Source organism: Podarcis liolepis (assembly GCF_965112155.1).
Source record: "Podarcis liolepis genome assembly, chromosome: Z".
Classification (NCBI taxonomy): domain Eukaryota; kingdom Metazoa; phylum Chordata; class Lepidosauria; order Squamata; family Lacertidae; genus Podarcis; species Podarcis liolepis.
In genome coordinates, this window is record NC_139570.1 from 13,912,229 (window position 1) to 13,934,257 (window position 22,029).

General features: G+C 41.3%; 1 protein-coding gene across 5 annotated transcripts in view; it reads left to right on the forward strand.

Annotated features, from left to right (window-relative positions):
* Window positions 1-22,029, forward strand: part of PCDH11X (protocadherin 11 X-linked) — a 721,402-nt gene that overhangs the window by 134,548 nt on the left and 564,825 nt on the right. For all 5 annotated transcript variants that reach the window (XR_014521724.1, XR_014521725.1, XM_083486244.1 and 2 more), the window contains one exon: window positions 21,759-21,806. Coding sequence is in view for 3 of the 5 variants with exons in the window: in XM_083486244.1 (XP_083342370.1) it covers window positions 21,759-21,806 (48 nt within the window). In the remaining 2 variants the exon portion in view is untranslated. The remainder of the gene's footprint in view (window positions 1-21,758; window positions 21,807-22,029) is intronic.

Here is a 22,029-nt window from a genome sequence, read left to right on the forward strand (position 1 = left end):
CTTTTTAATAGCAGAAAGGCCTTTCCCCCTCCCCCACATGGTAAATGTTGGTGTTTCTTGATGCTGAAATTCTTTGTGTTCAGAGGTAGCCGTCACCCTGTGAAATATAATGTAATCAGAGCACCATAAGAACCAAGACCCATCACTTGCTGCTTCTAGGCAGGGACTGCCTCCACCCTCATCCCTTTTGTGTAGTTGTTGGTAGTCAGTGGTCAGTGGAGATTCAGGAGCGGGAGGCAAAAGGGATGACAAGGGAGTCAAAAGGAGGGGTGTCAGAGAATTCCAAGAAAAATGGGAAGTGGAAATTGCTAGTGTTCACTTAATTTGTCTCATGTCATTGTCCAGAATAGCATTACCTCATGTCATTGTCCAGATAGCATTGCCTGCTTCATGACAATGTAGTTAATGAAATTTCCACAATTAATTATATAATTAAGTTATGTAATTTTGCCGCTGTAGACTGTGAGGTTAATATCACAGCTTTTGGCAGAAGACGAACTGCTGTGGAGCAGAAACAGTGCTGTATGTGATGAATATGGGATGGAACGGAGAATGATGCCTTCTTGCATCCCAAGTCAAGAGCCAAGAGATAAAGCCAGGAGTCAGTAATTTCCTCTCCTTTTACATACCATCTTTCTACATTATCATGCTCCAGGTAGTTTACAACAGATGGATATGGCAAAATGTACAACCATAAAATTACCTTGCCCAGGCTATACTGGTTCAAAATATGACAAAAAGCAAATTGGCAAAAATAAAGAATTCATTTCACATGCAGTACTTCAAGAGAATTCATTCATTTCGTTTTTGAATTGTTTCCCATAAAACATCCCAAAGTGATTTAGCAATAAAACAACAACAATAAAAGCATAATTAAAAAACAATTTCAAGTCCAGTACAAATACAGACTGGGATTAAAATCTCCACTTGAGCAGAAAATGTCTATCCTGAAGTGTTTCTAGATGATGCATATCACTTAGTTTGCAGGCTTAATCTGGCATGGGGACACACACTCTTGTCAGTGTTGTTCTTTCCTCTTTTTGTTTCCCACATCTCACTCACAATTCCACCTTTATTTTCCCCATTCCTGCAGTCATTACTTTTCACCTGGAACTCCCCATGGACAGCTCCTCCATGTCTGCAGTCATACTTAGCACACTGCTTATATGAAGCCCACCACTTATTTAAACTAAATGTTGTCTCCTTCCAGTTTCTTCTGCTACCCAAACAGAAATAGCCCTCATCGCTGCACCTGCAAAGCATCTATTCATCTCTACAGTGTATGTGAAGAAGTAGCATTTCTTGGATTGCAGCCCTGCTCAATAGCAGGTTGTAAAATGCTGATGATAAAAGGACGAGCAAAATCTGTTATCTTTCATTATCATCTGAAGCAGGCAATAGTGGAAACATTAAGTGCAGACATCAGAGAGAGTGTGTGCTATTAATCAGTGCAAGAACAGGTTTCCTGCTTTTAATTTCATCCTGGGAAAGACCTTTTATAACCACAGTTTGGGGATGAAGCCAATTATTAGCCACTGCTGCCCACTCCCCTTAGGAGTGTTTTATAAACTATTGCCCACTTCAGCATTATAATAAGGGAATATAAACACATGAAAAGGGGCAGTGGAGTCATTGTTACTGGCATCCATCTGTCTCAGGAGACAATGGAGGAGTGTGTCTTTGGGGGTGAGGTCAAACTGCTGGAATGTTGCAACGACCGGGGAGAGATGTGGGAGATGCAATATGGTAGAGACATGTTTTGTTGCAGATGAAGGCATCTGGTTGTGCTGCTGCAGATGCACCATGACATTTCTTCTCTCTGTGCTCCTACCAGTGGGCATACCGCCTTTGGTCACTGCTGTGAATACACAACTTGACTGGCTTCAGACACTGCAGTGGTCTGCAAGGGATTCCAACATGACAGGTTGATGTTGCCAGTCTTCATGTCACATTTGTAGACATCGAGTATGTCCTTGGGGATCTTGCCTTCTTCCATTCTGCAGACATGACCAAGCCAAATACTAATCATGGGGTCAAGTACATGGCAATAATCTCAGAAATACCTGAGTGCATAAGGAAAAGGTAAAGGACCCCTGACAGTTATGTTAAGTCGCGAGCGACTCTGGGGTTGCGGCACACATCTCTCTTTACTGGCCGAGGGAGCCAACGTTTGTCCACAGACAGTTTTTCCAGGTCATGTGGCCAGCATGACTAAGCTGGTTCTGGTGAAACCAGAGCAGCGCACGGAAACGTCGTTTACCTTCCCACCAGAGCGGTACCAATGTGGTGCTCTACAGAAGTTGAGGAGCTCCAGTTCCCATTGTGATTGTATAAATCACCTTAAATAGTGGGTAGCAGAATGAAGTTACTAATTTTACATAATTAATAATGTAATTCCATATTTCATTTCAGTGCAATAGAAACACAACTTTAAAATGGGGGGGAAAATGTAATCCATTATGTATCATTTGTAGACTGAAAATAACAACAGTGAATGCTGACTAGATTGATTTCTGTTCTAGACATGGAACGAATAAACAAATTTCCATTTCTTTTACATTGTCATCAGAATTCTCTGATGTCCCTGGCTAGGGATAATGTGGGTTGGAGCCCAAAATCATTGGAAGGACACTGTGTTAGCTTCTCCTGGTGAACATGCTTAGATCAATATTGGAGGTCCTTCTCCATATCCCTTCCTTGTATGAAGTTTGGCTTGTGGGGTATAAGAATCAAGAAGTTCTAATTCATGGCATTAGAAGAGCCAGCTGGCTACAGCCACTGTATACCTTCCACTCTGTGGTACAGACCTGGCTTTTTTTGGGGGGGGAGGATCTTCCTATAGGGGTCAAAGGATTACTGGTGAATTTGCTCCTGATTCGTCTAGATTTTCCTTTTGCTATTTCTTTAATGGTGTCTCCGTGTGTGTTCATATTAATTCCTCTTTTGATTTGTGTTGACTTTATTTTTATTCTGTTAGCTGCCTTGCTTTTCTATTAACAACAGGAAAAGTAGGATGTAAGGCTTTTAATAAGTGTGTGGGGGTGGGGTAGACAGAGGGTGGGGAGGGATGTTTGGGAAGGGGGGAGAGATGGTTTTAAACAGCAAGCTTAGTCACAGCCAGTTCTCATGAGGATTAAGTGTCTTAATTTCCAAAAGAGCAGCTCAAAGCCATGTAACTTTTAATTTATGTAAAAGGGCCTGGTTCTGAGTCACCAAATACTTATGGATATTAGGGGAAACCATCAAAGAACACTGGTGCCACTTTTTAAAAGAAACAAAATGGGAGCAGAAAAAGGTTTCTGTGTTACATGAAGGGTTTTACCTATTGTTGCTATTCATGCTGGTGAAATGGTTATTACTGGTGTTATGGAGCCATGAGTAATCCTCCTCTTTTTCTGCTTTAACTGATACACTGCAAATGTGCTGCCTCTCTTTCTTCCTTCTTTCTCCCAGTCTTTGTTTTCATCATGACCTGCTACATTTCTAGATGCCAGCTATGGGGTACGATCCTGTACAATCCACTCCTGATCTTTTCTTCTCCCTTTCTAGCAGGTCAGCATTGAAGAAGTGCTGTGGAGGGCTTTTTTCCTACCTGAACTCATACCATTTCAGCTTGAAACTGGTCTTTATTCCTAACTCAGGGTACATAGCAGGCTTTCAGATAGAAATAGGATGTGGCATGGCCAGGCCCTTTCTTGCCCCAGGGTTAGAAAATCTCTGCACATTGTCTACTCTAAGTCAATACCAAGACTTCAAAGACTTCAAACACTGAAAAACATGTTATAAAGTTCTTCTTTTTATACTTTTTTGTGGTTGTTGTGTGGGGAATGTTTTGTTTTCAACATCCTGAGATCTTTACATAAACTCCCTGGCATGGGCGTGCAATTTACAAGCATCCCTCTTCCCCATTTCTTCTATGAGGGTAATTTTACATTTATCAACATGGCATGGTGAAAATGTGAGTTTAGGGCACACTTCTTGCATATTTGCTGCACAATTGCAGCTCTGGAAATTAACCACGTTGTTCTGGCACATCACTGCCCACTTTGTCTGAACTTTGCTCATGGTTTATCTCCCCCCCACACACCACAAGTGGGAAACCATACAACAGATCTTGGCTACATCTTGTGGTTTGTCTAGAGCAGGATAACCATGAACCTGGATTCAGGTGTACTGTTTAGCCAAATCTTCATCCTTGTGAATAGCCATCAGCATTTCTGTACGCAGTTTTGCCTAATACATACATTTTAGTAAATAAATTTCTCCTAATATAATGTGTTTTTGAAGGTTCAATAATGAATGTGTGTGCAGACTCAAAGACCCTAGAATATGAATTTTGTACATGTTACTTGGCTGGAGAACAGCATTTGAAATTCAGAGAAGAGCAATTTCAAAAGATGACTGTTTCTGTATTCAAAATAAAAAATTCCTTCCAGTAGCACCTTAAAGACCAACTAAGTTAGTTCTTGGTATGAGCTTTCGTGTGCATGCACACTTCTTCAGAAGAAGTGTGCATGCACACGAAAGCTCATACCAAGAACTAACTTAGTTGGTCTTTAAGGTGCTACTGGAAGGAATTTTTTATTTTGACTATGGCAGACCAACACGGCTACCTATCTACTACTGTTTCTGTATTATTTCAGAAAGTTTGGCTTAGGTAGGCTCACCCTTAAATGTGAATCCATTTTCTCCCCTATGCTTACTCTCAACTAGGGCTTATTCTGTTGAAACAAGTTTACTCCATACTGTGGCTTATGAATCTAGCTTGCTTCAATTAACCAGAGTTAATTGAGACAGTATAGGTCTCAGATGTAACACTAGACTGTGGTTAATTGAAAGCTTCTGGTGACTTTGTGTATCCCACTAATATAAAAATATATACATGGTTGAAGCAAGCTTGTTTTTCTTATCTAGAAAAAAAAATACGAGAGAGGCAGAGAGAGAATATGAATGAAAAATGTGTTTCAAACAAAACCTTATTTTATCATTGTCATACAGTTCTTGACACACTTCTGTCTGAAAGAGTCAGTCATCACTTGTCAAACAGATCTGAGTGCCTGCTAGTGCATCTTGTCAGTCCATATTCTGAAATCTGAAAGGACATGCACATGTAATCCTCTTTCTTATATATGGTAGTAAGAATTTATTGGTTGCCTTTTGTTTCTTGACAGCAGTAAGAGATGCCCCCTCCCCCTGACAATTTTAGCAAACAGTGGTTTGATATAATAAGTCAAAAAATTGTCCAGCAGCACCTTCAAGACCAACTAAGTTTGTTCTGGGTATGAGCTTTCGTGTGCATGCACACTTCTTCAGATACACTGAAACAGAAGTCACCAGACCCTTATATATAGTGGGAGGGTGGGGTGGGGGTTTTCTCAGAAGGGTAGTAAGGAGTGGTTTGATATTATGAATAAGTATTCCCCCACCCACCCTAATGAACACACACCACCATCATGTGTGAGGTTGAATGGCAATAAAATGAAAATGAACCATATTCATTAAGCAAGTTCAAAGTTCCATCTAGCTCAGCATCATCATTCCCACTGTGGCCTACTAGGAAACCCAGAAGCATGGCCTGGAGACAATGGCTCTCTCCCACGCTGCTGCAACAACTGGTATTCAGTGGTGTATTGCCTTTGAGCCCAGAGGTTCTATTTCATTACTAATGGCTGTTAATAGACCTATCCTCCTGGAGTTTGTCTAATCCCATTTAAAAGCCATCTAAGCTAATTGGCACCACCATATCTTGTGTCAGAAAATTGCATGAATTAAATTTGGCTTTGTGTGAAGAAGTAGTTTCGTTTTATCTCTCCAGGATCAACTGCCCATCAGGAACTTTGTGAGTTTCATTCATTAAAAGGTGTTACTGGATCCTGTTCTACAGATGTTGCTGGGATGGTGTGGGAGCAAGTCACAAGGGACAGAGCTCCCACACATTGCTCTAGTGTTGTATCTGTTGGTTGCACAGGAATCAGGAGCCCAACTATAATCCTGCTGTGGAGGGCACTGCTGATCTTATACTCAACAAATAACATGCTTCTGCATACCGGAAATGACTGCCAATTGCTGTAGCTGAGATAAATCAAGCAGTGGCTTGTAGTCAGAGGCAGAGGAAGGGGCGTGTAGTAGGGGCTGGCCACCCCGGGTGTCACCACTGAGGGGGGTGACAAAATGCCAGGCAGTACTCATCGTGGTGCCTGCAGCGCACCTGAGTCACACGAGTGTGAGGAGGCAAGCAGACTCCTCAGAGGCCCCACAGAGCATCCTGCCCCAGCTCACCCCACCCTGCCCTGCCCCACCCTGCAGGTGCAGGGCATGTGTGCCACCCAGGCACCCGATTGGCTTGCTCTGCCACTGCTTGTAGTACTAGAAAACTCCTGAGAGGAAAGAAAACAGCACATTTTTGTGGTCTTCAGAGTAGGTTCAGAGATAAGGCAGTATCTTTAATTTTACCTGGAACTTAACAGGTAAATCAGTGAATGCCAATGTTAACTGGCTTCAAAACTCATATGAGCAGATGACTCTACTGTATGTTGAGCTAGACTGGTGGTTCATCTAGCACAGTTTTGTTTCTTGAGGGCTCTGGGTGGAAGGATGAATTCACACAACTGCTACCGGAGACTCTTCTGGGGGGTGGGGATGCCAGGAATGGACTCTCTGTGCAAAAGCTGGGCTTTTGTTTTATTGTACTGTATTTTTATGGCACCACACACCTTTTTCCTTAACAGCATCCTGCTAAGGTAGGTTAGACTGAGACAGCTGTGATGGAGCTATTCTGATCCATCTTCATGCTGGACAGCAGGGATTCTTCCAACGTAATGGACAAAGAAGGACTTGCAGACTGAATTTTGGTTGTCCTTCCAGGCCCAAGATGTTTTGGCAACTGAGGTAAACCACAAAATTGTGCCTTCCCACCAGGGAATAAGGGGGAGGGAGTGTATCAGGGACAAGAGGTTGGGGTCAAATCAGCCTTACCTGATGATTGAACTGGGAATCAATGGCTGGGGAGGAAGGGAGAGAAGGGGCCTGCTTTGAATCACTCTGGGCAGGTGCAGAGCCCAGGGGATGTCAGAGGGTAGTCCCTGCTTTTTCTTCCCTAGTGGTGGATGGAGACCAGCAGTGCCTCCTATTCTCAGAGAGTCCACTGTGGAGCTGACATTGAGGGGCCTGCCAAGGATTGTGCTGGAGCTGCTGCTGTCACGTTGACAGCAGCCACAAACAATGTGTTCATTGGAGGCTGGATCTGATGCCCCTCTGAGTCCTGATGCCTGAGGCAATGACCTCACTTTGCCCTGTGGGCGCTGTGCCCTTCCCAGAAGAGTTGGCACTTTACAAGACAAGAGTACAAGAATGAAGATGCACTTTCTTCATAACAGCATGGAACTCTGCCTTAGGACATCTCCTAAGCTCCTGTGTAGGGCACAGTAGCCAACTAAAGATCTTTGCATTTCAACAGGACTTGACTGATGTGTTTTCTGTGTGTTCTCTCTCTCTCTCTGCCCCCTCTCCTGATGTTCTGTAGTCTGCAGACTGTTTGATGTGCTGTGTTGTTGTTTTTTGCGTTGTTTTTTTAATGGTGATTGTTTTTATGTTTTCTGAGTATCACAAGGTTAAAAGGTGAGATATATTGGGTTGAATCCAATGCAGCTCTAAGTTAAAACCACTTGCTCTGGTGGTGATAAGTTTTGCACCAGCAGAGTATTCTTGTGCAGGAGAATGCAGAAACAGGTTTTTGGTTGTGCAGTAGATTGCACAATCTGTAATGCAACGGCATTTTAACCACAATGACCTTCTCTCATGCTGGATTTGTCATGAGAGCAATGTATGCAAAAAGGTTGCAACTTCTGGGGCTTTTAAGGGTGGAGAAGAATCATGAGGAGATATGATACAAGTGTATAAAATTATGCCCATTGCGGAGAAAGGGAATACAGATAAGTTTTTATTCTTCTCTCATAGTACTGAAACTTATGAGTAGCCAATAAAGCTGAATCACAAGTAGGGAGAAGGTTGTTCCACTCATGATGCATGTGGAGCTTCCCACATGCATCTGATTGGCCAGTGTGAGAGGAGGATGCTAGACTACGTGGTCCATTGACCTGGTCCAACAGAGCTCTTCTTATGGACTTATGATAAGGAAATATGTCCTGAAACATTCTTCAACTAACCAGCAAGAGTGTTTGCAATGAAGAAAGAAATTGAATATTGCCCATCCTCGCTTATCAATTTAGCAGTACTGCTTCTCTCCACCTCCACAGTTTCTTCTTCACCCAAGGGAGTTCCCAACCACCCCCAATAGACACAATTATATTATTAAGAGGTGTGTATATGTGTGTGTATATCACCACCATTGAAAATCCCTCCCACTCTGTCCATTGCCATTCACCCAAGGGACTTCCCTCTGTCAGTGTAATGCTTCAGTATTTCTATGCCAGTTCGGGAGTTCCATTTTTCTTAAAGTATCAGACTGCTGTATAAAACCTTACACAAGACTGTGCATTTTTATTTCTTTATTGAAAATCATAGCATGAGCCCCTTCAGTCATTTCTGTGCATACAGAACTAGGATTTGTTGTGTACCTGGAAAATGAACCAAGTTAGGGTGCTGATGGTATGATTTGTCACCAGTAAATAGGTTTAGGACCTGTGCTCAAATCCTGACAGCTTTGCACGAGTCAAATGTGGGTGGCAAGGAGGGGCTGGAATGTAGATTGGTAAATAAATGCATAGTGGCATGAGCTTTCTTCTGTAGTCTGCTTTGTCACAACCATGCTTTGCCTATGATAGCTAATGCCACAATTCATTTGTTAGTGTTGCGGGGGCTGCAGGTCTTTATGATTTCCCACACCCCCCAAAAAATATTAGTCAAGTTTTGCTGACCAAAGTTTGATTCATAATCCTCTATTATCCTATCACAGACTTCTCAACCTCAGCCCTCCAGATATTTTGAGACTACAGTTCCCATCATCCCTGACCACTGGTCCTGCTAGCTGGGATCATGGGAGTTGTAGGCCAAAAACATCTGGAGGGTCGAGTTTGAGGAAGCCTGTCCTATCACTTCACCTCCCGTTTTCAAGGTATTAGACCAGGGGTAGGCATTGTATGTTCTTGGGACTACAACTTCATCACAATGCCATGCTGGTCACAGGTAATGGGTGCTGTAGTCTAAGAATATGTGGAGAGTACCATATTGGTTACTCCTCTGCTAGATTCAAAGATACTTAACTTTATTTATTCAATGAATTTCTAGGCAGTCCTTTCTCATAACTAACCTCAGGGTGATTTGCATGTATAAAAACTATTAAAACACTATAAATACTATAGCACGCTATAAAACACAATATCACACATTTAACACCAGTACTAATGTTATGCAGGTTGTGTGTTTCCTTTGCTGGTTCACATGAGAAACCTCTTAGCAGAATTATTTCCAAATATTGACATCAACACCCACAAACTGCACCAAATCTACCAAATCCAGCTGGTAGATTTCTCTTTTACTCTGTAATGAATTAAAGGTTCTTGTTTCTTTGTTGCTTGATCTGCAGCAGGGATGGGGAGTCTTTGACTCCCCCAGATGCTGTGAAACACAGCTCCCATAATCCCTGACCACTGGCAGTGCTGGCTGGATCTGATGGGAGTTTCAAGCCTGAAGGCCCATGCTTTTCTCATCCCTGATCTGCAGTACTTGTTGCAGTACTTCTGCAATACTTGTTAAATAGATCAGGTGATGAGAGGACAACAGATTTGAGGCCCTTCTTCATGGGCCTCCTCCTTGAGAGGTCCAGAGGGTTTCAACCAAGAATGGTCCTTTTCTGCAGTGACTTCCTGTCTGTGGAATGCTCTCCCCAGGGAAGTTCACCTGCTGCCTTTTACACCTTTAGGCGCCAGGCAAAAATGTTCCCTTTTAACCAGACTTTTGGTTGATTTTATTGACATCATCTGCCTTTTTAAAATATTGGGGGTTTTTTGGGGGGGAGGGGTTGGGTTGTTGTTTTAATTTGTGAACCACCCTGAGACCTCCGGGTGTGGGGTAGTATATAAATTCAATCAATCAATCAATTTGAGCATTCAGTGCAGTCTTTGGAAATCCTATCTGGTTGTAACCATGCCCAGCTCATTCATGACTTCACAGAATTAATGCCTGCAGGTATAGGATGCTTCACTTCAGTGTTGATGCATGTGTAACCCCATTAGGGAAAGTAGCCCAGTTAATTGCTGAGCTTCTCGGGGATAGGGAAGCTTGTTTGAGGCTTTTATCTGCCTTAATTAATATCATTTGGTGAATCTCATTGGTTGTGCATGTATTTCCCTTTAAATTACAGAAGCCATGCATTTTGTTAAGCAGATAACTTTTTTTTTTTTTACTTGATCAGCAGAACAGCAAAATTATTTCCTTGGCTTCTCTTCCTAACATTTGATAAGGTGGAGAGGAGAAGCCTCTTCTAAGTGCTGATGTGGATTAAAGATATAAGATGAAGATATCTTTCTTTCTTTACACATTTCTAAAACTTTTCGTAGCTCTCTAAATCCAGGAGATGGAGATGTGTTGATTGATGATGAAATGAGCGAGGGACAATGCATTCTTATTGCCACACAACAACCATATTAACTGGGCATTAAATGGATTGTAGCTCAGTGGTAGAGCAGTCACGTTGCATTCAGAAGGTCCCTGGTTCAATATTTGACATTTCTAGGTAGGCTAGGAAAGATGCCACTCTGAAACTGAAACTCTTGAGTTTTGCTGCCAATACTGTGTTTATACCAAGATGTTCTGACTCAGTAGAGGAAACTACTCATATAGAGCTACTGCAATAACAAGAAGTGCTGAATTTCTCCCACAGTCCCTATTTTGAACCGATTTCCCTTTTTAATCACCCCAGTGTAAGTACACTCACTATGTGAGTCAAGCCAGTGTTCCTGTACACCTGTCAGCAGCTACAGAACTTATGAATGCAATGGCTGAGGGGCTTTGCTGCTGATCTGGGCACATAGCAAACTTATTAACATGTAGTTCCTGCATAATGATTGGAACCGAGCTGACAAGGTAAGCCATCAACCCAGTTTTGTGCAGAAAAATGCCTCCCCCTCCGAGATCATATGAATTCGACATCAATAGCTAACAGGTTTGGGGAAGAAAATCTGTAATTTATTCTGGTGCCTCCACTGAACTAGAGGTATATTTGCCTCCAGTTGTACGTGGCCAGCAGAGATTGTAGGACAGCCTGTTGCCAATTGACCCCATTTGCTGCATGGTAGTTCTTCCATTTCAATAAGCTGTTATTCAAGGAATAAATAAATAAATAAATATGCTTTCTTAGCCACAAATACTTGATAAATTCACCAACTCATTTCGAGTAAAGGACATTCCAGGAAGAAAAGTGAAAAGGCATGTGATTTCAAAATCATTGTACAGATCCTTTCCTCGTGATGGGTATACTGAAAGGCAGCTGTGTTTTGAAATAACTTGATTAATTTAGAGTCACTTCTAGAAATTCTGGTGACATTCACTAGACATGGGCCTGGAAATGTTTGAGAAACTCCCAATAATTCTTCTCTAGATTGGATTTCAAACTGAGCCAGAGAAGACTTAATGGCTTTATCCTTTCCCACTCAGAGACTTCCACAATGGTAGTTGTGGGGGGGGGGAGGGTCACACAGCAGTCAAACATTAAAAGTAACTTGGGAAAACTGGGTTTCCAAAAGTAGGACCACTGTTTGTCCCTCAAGTCTTTTGCAGAAATACAACCTCCTTAAAACCCTCTGTAGTAACTAATGAAGACATCAACATGTTGATTGATTTTTATAGGGAACTCAGACTTGCTAAGAAATAAATCTGAGGCATTGCTTTATATGTAGATGGGTGGGATTTATCTTGGCTTATTTCTAGCCAATTCTCTTTATTGGAGTCAAGGACTTAGGTGTGGATGTGTTCTGACCTCTGGGAGTTCCCATTAGGTGTTCTTTGCATGTCTGCTTTTGAGTTTCTAAGGAAGCAGAAGGAAAGTAGTCGTAGTGACTCTTAGTTCATTATTTCTAAGCATGGGAAAGCCACTGTTTACCAATGAAGACACAACTCCTGTCCCAGGATTGCAACTTAAATCAACATGACACCACAGTGAAGGTTATAAGCTGATGAAAGAGAAAGTGGATGAACAAGGGTGACAATAATCTCATGTATTGTCACAATAAATCACCCCGGTGCTTCTGTTAAAGGGGGTGGTGGTAATTTTTCTTTCTTGATCACATACGTTGAACTTGATATAGTGACATCCTTTCCATGTATCCCAAAATTTGAGAGCACACAGCTGGGTGATTTTTGCCCATTACAGCAAGAGCTATCCACATGCCCAAGCAGTCTTCTATAGAAATTGCCAATACAAATTAACATCTGGATGCACGTCCCCACCTAGCTGCTCTTACAGAGTATTCAGTTGGACTTGTCTGTGTCTTTGGATATTTGGGAGGAAACACATCTGAGTCAGTTCCATTAGTTGTTGTTACTCATGGCTAGTTGTCCATGATCATAACTATATCAGGACCTTTTGTTTGCAAGTAGGGATGAACAGAATCCAAAATCACATTATTATTATTTTAATCGTTTGGAGGCAGAATAGATGAGTTGTGGGAGATGCATGATCAGACCTTTTTAATTTTAGAAATGCTATTTTACAGTGGCTTGTTTTTGGATGTAACACAGCTCCATAAACCACAGTTAAACAAATAGTACAGGGGAACAAACCATGGAACACAGAGTGATGCAACCAAAATGATGCTTTTGGTTTGTTTCTCCCAAATAAATGAGAATTGGGAAGCCAAGAACAAGACAATTGTTTATTGCCACTCTTCTTTCTGAACATGGCCTCTGTTGGACTAATTTCTCCCTCCCAGCTGCTATCTAGAACAGAGAAATACTGCAGAAAAAAAAGAGTTAACTCTCACCAGAGCCAGTAGCTCAACCCAATTCTCCTTTCCCTCGCAGCGAGTCTTAAAATTAAAACTAATTTGAACCCAGCTCTTCCTAGTCAAAGGCTGGCACTCTGTCAGCTATACCACGTTGACTTACCGGTATTTGGTGGGGTGGGGTGTTAAACAACACTTCTGGGATCAATTCCCCTTTTGATATTCCAGATTTTAGGCTTCTTTCAGGAAGATTAATTTTAAGGGCAATAGTTTGAATGAGACATAGAAAGAACAACCAGCTGACCTTTTTATCAATCAGATACTAGAAGGGATGCAGGAAGGCAAAGCTAAGCAGAGTCCAGTATGGTTTCAAATTGGATGGAAGACTGCATGTTGAGATTCCTGCATTGTAGGGGGTTGGACTAGAAGACCTTTGGGTTCCCTTCCAACTCTACAATTCTATGATTGTATAAATGAGGTTTCTCTTGTGTTCCCAGCATTCTGCAATCAGCTTGGTAAACAACCTTTATTCAATCGGTTTTAAAATCCAATCTCACCGATACTATTTTTAGTATTTCCTGGTAACTCTGGCTTTGTCTGGGCAATTTTATCAGATTTATAACTTTTCAAGTGTTGTTATTATCTTTCAGTAGGCAGTGGAGTGGCATTTTTTTGAGGAACATGTCAAGAGTTTAGCTAGGCGCATCTGATGATTCCCTTCTAAACCAATTAAATATATGTATTTGCCAATGTTGAAATGATTCTCCAAGGACAAGGACTTTCAGCATAAACCTCTATCTCTTTTTGATTTGCAAAGCACAAATGCTTGCTTTGATGTCCATGATTTTGTTTTGCAAATAGTTCTACAACTCCAAACACACATATACACACAAAGCAGGGAAGCGAAGCAATTACTTTGCGCAAATGAAAGAGAGGGGGGTTATATCCCTCCCTAAACATTTAGTAGTAGTAGTAGTAGTAGTAGTAGTAGTTGTACTAATAGTAGATTATTCACAAACTGGAATGTTCCAGCATTCTGTGATGTACTTCTTTCTCTTTCACAGAGTGCAATGGGGGGTGTAGAGGGGGGAAGACTGACATTAATCTGTGTACATGAAATAATGCCATACTGGCATGAGTCTGTTCTCTTTGATGCTTCTTTATGTATAGTGATCATTTGAGTTCCATTCTTTTTTCTTTCTTTCTTTCTTTAAAGCACTGTTGTTTATTCATGTTACCTAAATTAAGACAAACTTGTCATCATTTTTCCTGGAAAGAAGTGTTATACAACAATAAGATCTGGCTTCTGATACTTTGTTTGGATTCTGTTAGACCATATAAAATGAACATTGAAATTGATTGCTTTTGCTCCTCCTCCTCCTCCTTTCCCCTAGGGATGTTAAGATATTTATATATTCTGTATGCACTAGAGTCAAGATGCATTTTCCTTCTGATTCCCTCAAGATTGTGTCTATATTCAGCTGTAAAATTTTGGGAATGTATGTATGGGACAAATAATATTTGAGGCCAGTGTGGTTCCTATGGGAATAACCCAAAGGTTTCATATTCAGTAAAAATCCAGAACTCCAAAACTTCCGTTTACTGACTGCTCAAACTCCCCCATACAGTATTGGGGATCTTGGAGAATTTCAATAGACGTAGTAATGGAAATTGCTTATGTTTTGCTTATTTATCCCATGTCCAGAGCAGAAATCAGTTCTGCAATTATGATCCACATTTGGTTTCAATCTGTAAATGATATATAATTGGTAGCATCACCTCCCTCTTTTGCATTGTGCTTCCTTGCACTGAAATGAATAGGGTAGAATATTGCAATGGCAATATAATTAGCATAAATAATTATGTGAATAAGTCACATGAATTACAAAATTTCACAATAGTGTACAGTAAGATGAATAATGAATTACTGGCGTTTGGAAGAAGATGAACTGCAGTGGACAGAGACAGCTCTGCTTGCAAAAAATGCTGGGCAGAATGGAAAATAATACCTTCTAACATCCCTACCCAAAATCCTATTCCCCACTACAGGCTTTAAAACATACCAGTGGATAAGTTACAGGGTGGTTACTATTTACTGAACAGGGGTGTAAGGGAGCAGCAATTGCTGTCTTGTCCTGGTGTTTGTCACAATCCACACTTTTCCTGATCGGCTATAGTTCAGCTTCCACTAAGACCTATGTTTTTCATCTTGTTATCCCCAAGGCTGAAATTAATGTAATTAATTACATAATTAGTTTCAGAGGATGGGAAATAGCAAAAACAATGCAGAAAACCTCAATGTAGTTATCTGCATAAGAGTTACAGACTAAAGAAACCATCATAACGATTACCACTTGCATTTGCTTGTATGATTTCCATTCTGGACTTCAGATGAGCATGCAATTTGTGGCACTTTCTGCTCTTGTTTCTGTTTCTGACAGAATTCTCTGACATCTCTAGTGCTGAACCTCCAGTTTTATTTATTTTTCTCCCATGTGCTTATTTGTGTTGGCTTTATTATCACTCCCAGACCATGTGGCCTTACTTGCATAGAAGCAACAATCCAACGTGTACTGAAATGTGTCAATCGTGCTTCAACCCCATGGCTGTGGGATTTGTATAATATGCCAGAGTAAATATTCTGCCCCCCCCCCCCCATTTCCATCATAACAGCATTGTACAAACTGAGGAGAAAGGGTTTGGTTTTTCTTTCTTTTCTGGGACAGTTAATGTTTCTGGAATCTTCCTTCAGGCTGTAGAGAAACTGGCGTATTTAGAGCAAAGCACAGTCATAACCGATATCCTAATCTGTCCTTCACATACAGAATCAGTCTCCTGTTCTCTGTGGTTTGTGTAAATGTCTCTCAGCAGATCTAATCATGTGCGATGGAGATAAGAATTTGCTTCCCTAATTCATCTATCTGCATTCTACTGTGGAGGTTTTTTGTTTCTTTTTAATTGACCAAGAAATGAGAAATCAGCTTCCAAAGTATAGCAAGGGTAGGAGTTACAAAGCCATGGCTCCCGATTTTTTCCAGGTTTATAGGCCATCAAATTGGACTAATCTGTGCACACCAATATACTAGGTCAAAGCATTGGTTGACATAACCCAGTTTTGCCTATTCTTACTTCATTGGTTCCCCATGGTCCTGGGCAGAAGTCTTTTATATCCTCCTCCTACGTTTCTTTAAGCAGAGATGCCTGGGACGTATATCAATGTAAAAAAGTCCTGCTGGATCAGGCCAATGGCCCATCTAGTTCAGCATCCTCTTCTCTCAATAGCCAACCAGATGCCTATGGGAAGCCCACAAGCAGGTTCTGAGCACAGCAGCTTTCTCTCCACCTGTGATTCCCAGCAATTGGAATGCAGGGCCATGCTGCCTCTGACAGTGGAGGGGCAGATGTAGCCATTGTGGATAGTAGCTACTGATAACTTTACCCACCATTATTTATTTCCTATGGGACGCAGGTGGTGCTGTGGGTTAAACCACAGAGCATAGGACTTGCCGATCAGAAGGTCGGCGCTTCGAATCCCTGCGATGGGTGAACTCCCATTGCTCGGCCCCTGCTCCTGCCAACCTAGCGGTTCGAAAGCACGTCAAAGTGCAAGTAGATAAATAGGTACCACTCCGGCGGGAAGGTAAACAGCGTTTCCGTGCGCTGCTCTGGTTTGCCAGAAGCGGCTTAGTCATGCTGGGCACATGACCTGGAAGCTGTACCCCGACACCCTCGGCCAATAAAGCGAAATGAGTGCCGCAACCCCAGAGTCGGCCATGACTGGACCTAATGGTCAGGGGTCCCTTTACCTTTACCTATTTATTTCCTAATTGTCTTTTGAAGCAGTCTAAGCTGTTGTCCATCACTGCCTCTTGAGGGAAGGGAATCCACAGCTTGACTGTATACTGCATGAACTGCTTTCTTTTCTCTGACCTGAATCTCCCAAGTCTTCAGTTTCACTGTAACACTCGCAGTTCTCGTATTATGAAAGTTGGAGAAACACTTCTCCCAATACACTTTCTCCATGTTATGCATACTTATATATAAAGCTCTGTTGTGTCTTCTCCCTAAACCAAAGAAGCCCCAAACGTAATCTTTCCTTGCTCCAGTCTCTTAATCATTTTTACACGTGAACACAAGCAAAAGTGTCATAGACTGCAAATATGCTGTTTGTCCACTCCTAGCTGTGAGAGTTTCTGAGAGGATGTCATAGCGATATAATGGGCTTAAATGTGTACAGGAAAACAAAAGCCCTACCAAAAAAGGTTAACATAAATCAAGCGGCAGTTATGTATCCAGCGCATGCAGCATTTTGAATATTTGAAATGTGCACGCTAAATATTAATATTAAAACTCCAGCGCTGTACATTTATTAAGATGCCTGCCTCGATACAGTGCAAAGAGCATCATTCTGTGCTGCTTTAAGTGGGAAAGCAGTGTAATGTGGCCTCATCTTTCAGAATGCATGAAAATCTGAATTACACACTGGGTATATGACAGCAGATGGAGGACCTGCATCCTTTATTACTGCTGCAACATTCATGCTACTGTAGTTCTGAATGTGTTCACATTTATCTGTTCCAGGCAGTAGTTTGCTAGCACTATAAAAATCACACAATTTGCATTCATCCCTTTAATTTGGGGCAGGGGGCAGTAAAGGGTGTGTTTCTGTTAACAAAATCGGGGGTAGGGAATAATGGTTGCAGGTTCAAGTATTCTATGAATTATGCTGGGAGTTGCTGTTTGATCTTAGATTTTGCCCTTACATGTATTCCACTGAAATACATAGCACATGGGGGCAAGAATTGCTTGGATATTTATCAGAAATAACAATGGTACAGGGTTCTGAGTACTTTGAGTAGATAGCTGCTCATGGAATAGGACTTTTCCAACCTCCTGTTCCTCACTGCAGCCTGAAAAGCTGTCCTTGTGAGCAGGGGGACTCTTCAGATCTGTATGTTATATGGAGAACCGAGGCATCCAGGAAATCCTTACTTGCAGGGGCAGCCCAACATGTTGCACATCTACAACACTTTGCGGTGGTAGAGCACTGCAGTAGGTCCCAGGTTCAATACCCAGCATCTTCAGATAGGGTTGGGAGAGACTCCCTTTCTGAATTCCTGAAAGCTTTGCCAAACAGCATAGACAATTCTGAGCTAGGAGGACCACTGGCCTGACTCACTATAAGACATATTTCTTTGTTCATTCAGATATGGTCTCCCAGGTATTCTGATGGCTTGTGCTGGTCTCCAAAGAGTGTGCTACATATTTATGCTACAGGGAAGGTCCATAGCTCATCCCTGACATCTCTGGACAACTGTCAGTCAGTGTAGAACAATGGACTGAATCAGCTTCCTTTATTCCACTATGGTGCCCCCTCCCAATTATATGTATAGCCATAAGGAGCGGACGTAGCTCAGTGGAATCCAGAAGGTCCCAAGACATCTCTATGTAGGTTAGAGAAGGATTCCTGGGGAGCAGTTGCCAGTCAGTGGAGAAAACACAGAGGTAGTTGGACCAATGGTCTGACTTTGTCTAAGGCACATCCTTGCATTTCTCAAACCTGACCAGAGTGGTAGTTGAATCTTTACTGCCTTAAGGGAAGGGTGCTGGTCAGGCCATGTGGAACATATAGCTCTGTTCTCCAACTTCTTGGTGCTGCTCCACACTCTCCAGCATCTGCCTCACTCTACTTAATGATAGGGCTGACCCTGCCCTTAGCCTTATCTTATCAAAGACTCCTTCAACTCCAAACCCAGCTCTTTGCCCAGCCTCCTCATCCTTAAAAATGTGCAAAACCTAGTTAACAGTTAAACAAATGCAGTACTTTTCATGGGAAACCTGCAAGATGAACTGAGTGGTGATGACTGAAATATGTTTCAAGCTTTGGTAGTTCTGCTGCTGTTGTTTAACACCTCCATGGTTGAAAGAAGTGAATAGGGGGTTCAACCTGAGAGGCGCTAATGTAAGGGTTGAAATGCATTGACTGCAAAGTAATTCAGTTTCTTTTTGGGGTGGGGTGGGGAGGGGAACAGGAGAGGGAAATTCTGCCAGTTTACTGGTTTGTTTTTGATCCTAGTTCAAGGTTCTCACATTAGTGTTGAAAACCCTAAACAGCCCATGACCCAAATGTCTGAAAGACCACCTGCCTGCTTCTCTACAGAACAGTGTTATGATTGTAGGAGGGACCTTCTTCATAGTTCCATCAGCCTCAGAAGCTCAGGGTGGGGATGACCTGTGAGAGAGCACCTGCTCTGTGACAGCCATTTTGGTAAAGAGCTTCCTCTCATAGAAGTGCATCTGGCAATTTCATTGTGCAGTTCCTTGTGAATGTTCTTATATCTTGATCTCTGATCCGTGAAATATATACCGGTATTTTAAAATGTATATTTTTTTGTAATTGTATTTTTTTTGAACAGTTTTTAATGTTGTCTTTTCAATTGCTGTTAGTGGGTAATTAATAAGAACAAATAACTATAGCAGCTACCTGCCTCACACAATTACATAAGGCAAACAGTTGCCATGAAACCTTCAAGATACAGTCATATATCACTAAATATGCATACTCTTAATATTCACTTGCAGTGCAGAATTTGTGTGTACATGTGCTACAGCTCATGTACTCACAGGTAGGGTGTTTGCTTGATGCATGTGTCTTCATCAAACCTGATCCTGTGTGTTTTACTTGGAAGGAGAATTTGACAAAGATTAATAGGGTTTGCCCAATGGAGTGGGCAATAGTTTGCAGTCTTAATGGAGTCATTAGGTAAAGAAACTGGTCTCCATCTAGCAGAGAGTATAAGGTGCTTAAACTGATTGAAATCACTTGGCCAAAGGCCAACAAACTCTTCCTGCATTAGGTTTTAGTTACCATGTGTTCAAAAATTTTAAATGTGTTTGGTGCAGTCTACTGGCTAGTTGAAAAAATTGACAAAAGTGGCAATCATACTAAAAAAATTGCCTCTATCTTTTACGTTGTGTCCCAAGGTATATCATCTTAAGGTATTAGTGCTTAATTACATGAAACTCTGAGAATTCTATACTTGTGGGGTGCATTGCAGGATACAGATGCTGGCATTTCATATCAGTTCTGCTCTTTAAGGAACATTTCTACACACGACACATTGCTGTTGATATTTCATGTGCTTTTTCATGCTAAATACTGAATAAGCAATTGTATATATTGAAAACTGGGCTTGTTTCGGTTATTTCACTGGGACAGTCACATCCTGATAGACTCATCACAGTCTATTGATGTAACAGTTGGCAGCTTAAATCCCCAACCGGTCCTTGATGTAACCAACCACTTTAAATGAACATCTCATGAGTCAACACGGAACATGTCCTCCCACCATGTTTATGTATGGCCAGTGCCATCCTACTTTAAAATGAGTAGTAGGTATGTTATTATACTCAGAAAACTTTGTATGTAAAACTGTATGGGGCAAGGGAGGCAAGTTGTAAGGTTGATGTTAATTGTGCCACTCACTCTTGGGGTAAAGCTTACTTTGACTTCACAATGTGAGTTTAGAGTTGTGGCATCAGTTCTATCAAATCCCTTTCCCTTTGAAGTGAAACACGCCCCAACATTGCTGTGTTTTCAAGGTTAGCTGAAAACCTTTCTTTCCTCCCAAACCTTCCCAAATTGTTTTATTTTTGCACCTTTTAATTATTGTTGCATCTTGTGGGTGTTTTATGATCTGCATTATCGTTTATATTTATGTACTCCACTTTCTATGCTGGTTTATTGTTTGTTTGTTTATTTATTTATTATTATTTATGAATCATCCTCCACATATGTCTCAAGGCAATTTACAGTCATTTAAAGGAAAGCACACACAATTCCAAACTACAGCAATAAAATAATACAGAACTAGCACTGAACTCACACTGTGTTTTGGCATGTTTATACTTTATTGGCAGGTAGAATTGGGTTTTTCATTGGATGTATTATTTTGATTGGGTATTATTACTGAATGAATGCATGAAATAAACAAATAAGGTCTGGATCTAAATGTCCTCACTCCCCCACAAAAATAATAATAATAAAAAAAATGTTTACATTCTCTCCATCGGTGGCAAAATCTAGGAAACCATTTCACCAGATACTCACTTTGGGAGTAAAATTATCTGGCAGTTTCTTGGGGCAGAGTTATCACCATTAGCACCCCCCCCCCCGCAATACTGCTGCTACAATTAGCAATGGTGGTAACAACATATCTGTGTTGGTGGCAGCCAGGTGACCATTTTGGGTCTTCCCACAGTGCCCTGGTTTTAGTGTAGTTCTGGAACACTGATATGGGGATGGCAGCAATAACAACCAATTGTGAAGTGTATTTGATGAATATTCAGTTGAATGCCCATCTTTTTTGGCGTGGTGAGAGGGAGTAAATTATTGAAGTCATTCACAGAAAAAATAGAAGACAAATTTATCAGAAAGTCTGAGAAATTTCAGCCCAGCTCCAGCAGTCAGGGATTTATGTGTGAGATAACTAAGAAGAAATGTCCAGACTCATTGTCCCGACCCCAAAACAGTGATTCCATTGTACACAAGAATGGGCATCTGAATTCAACCCTGCATGTTTTTCTGCTTGAGTTTCTTTCTTCTTTTTCAGGGTGTTGAGTATTGCTCTACCACCACAGGTGCAAATGCTCATTAAATTGAAGTGCTATATCCTGCAGGAAGGTATTGCAAGCCCAGGCTTCTGCCTCAGCAAAGCTATATAGGAGTGATGGAAGAGTGGTTTTGATTGTCAAGGTTAAGTGTTTGACTGTGAATCTATCTATCATCTATCTATCTGTCTATCTAATGCATTGAAAAGCATTTAAAGAAAATTTCTCATTTTTGTGTTTACATGACAGCCTAAAACAGCTCCGAAAAGGACCTTTGGATCCATTACAAATGAACAGGTAAATATGTATAAAAGCCACAGGGGATTTCTTTCTTTTGCTTAAAACCCTTTTGTTGTTAATGTACCACATTGTCTCTGTGTAAGTATAATGAAGTTGCTAAGCCTTTTTCAATATTTTGAATTTGAAATGGCGAATATGGAAAACCTGATTTTAAAACAAGCCAAAACGTTTGTTTTAAATCCAAAAGGTACTGATATCTACAAGATATCAGTATGTGAAT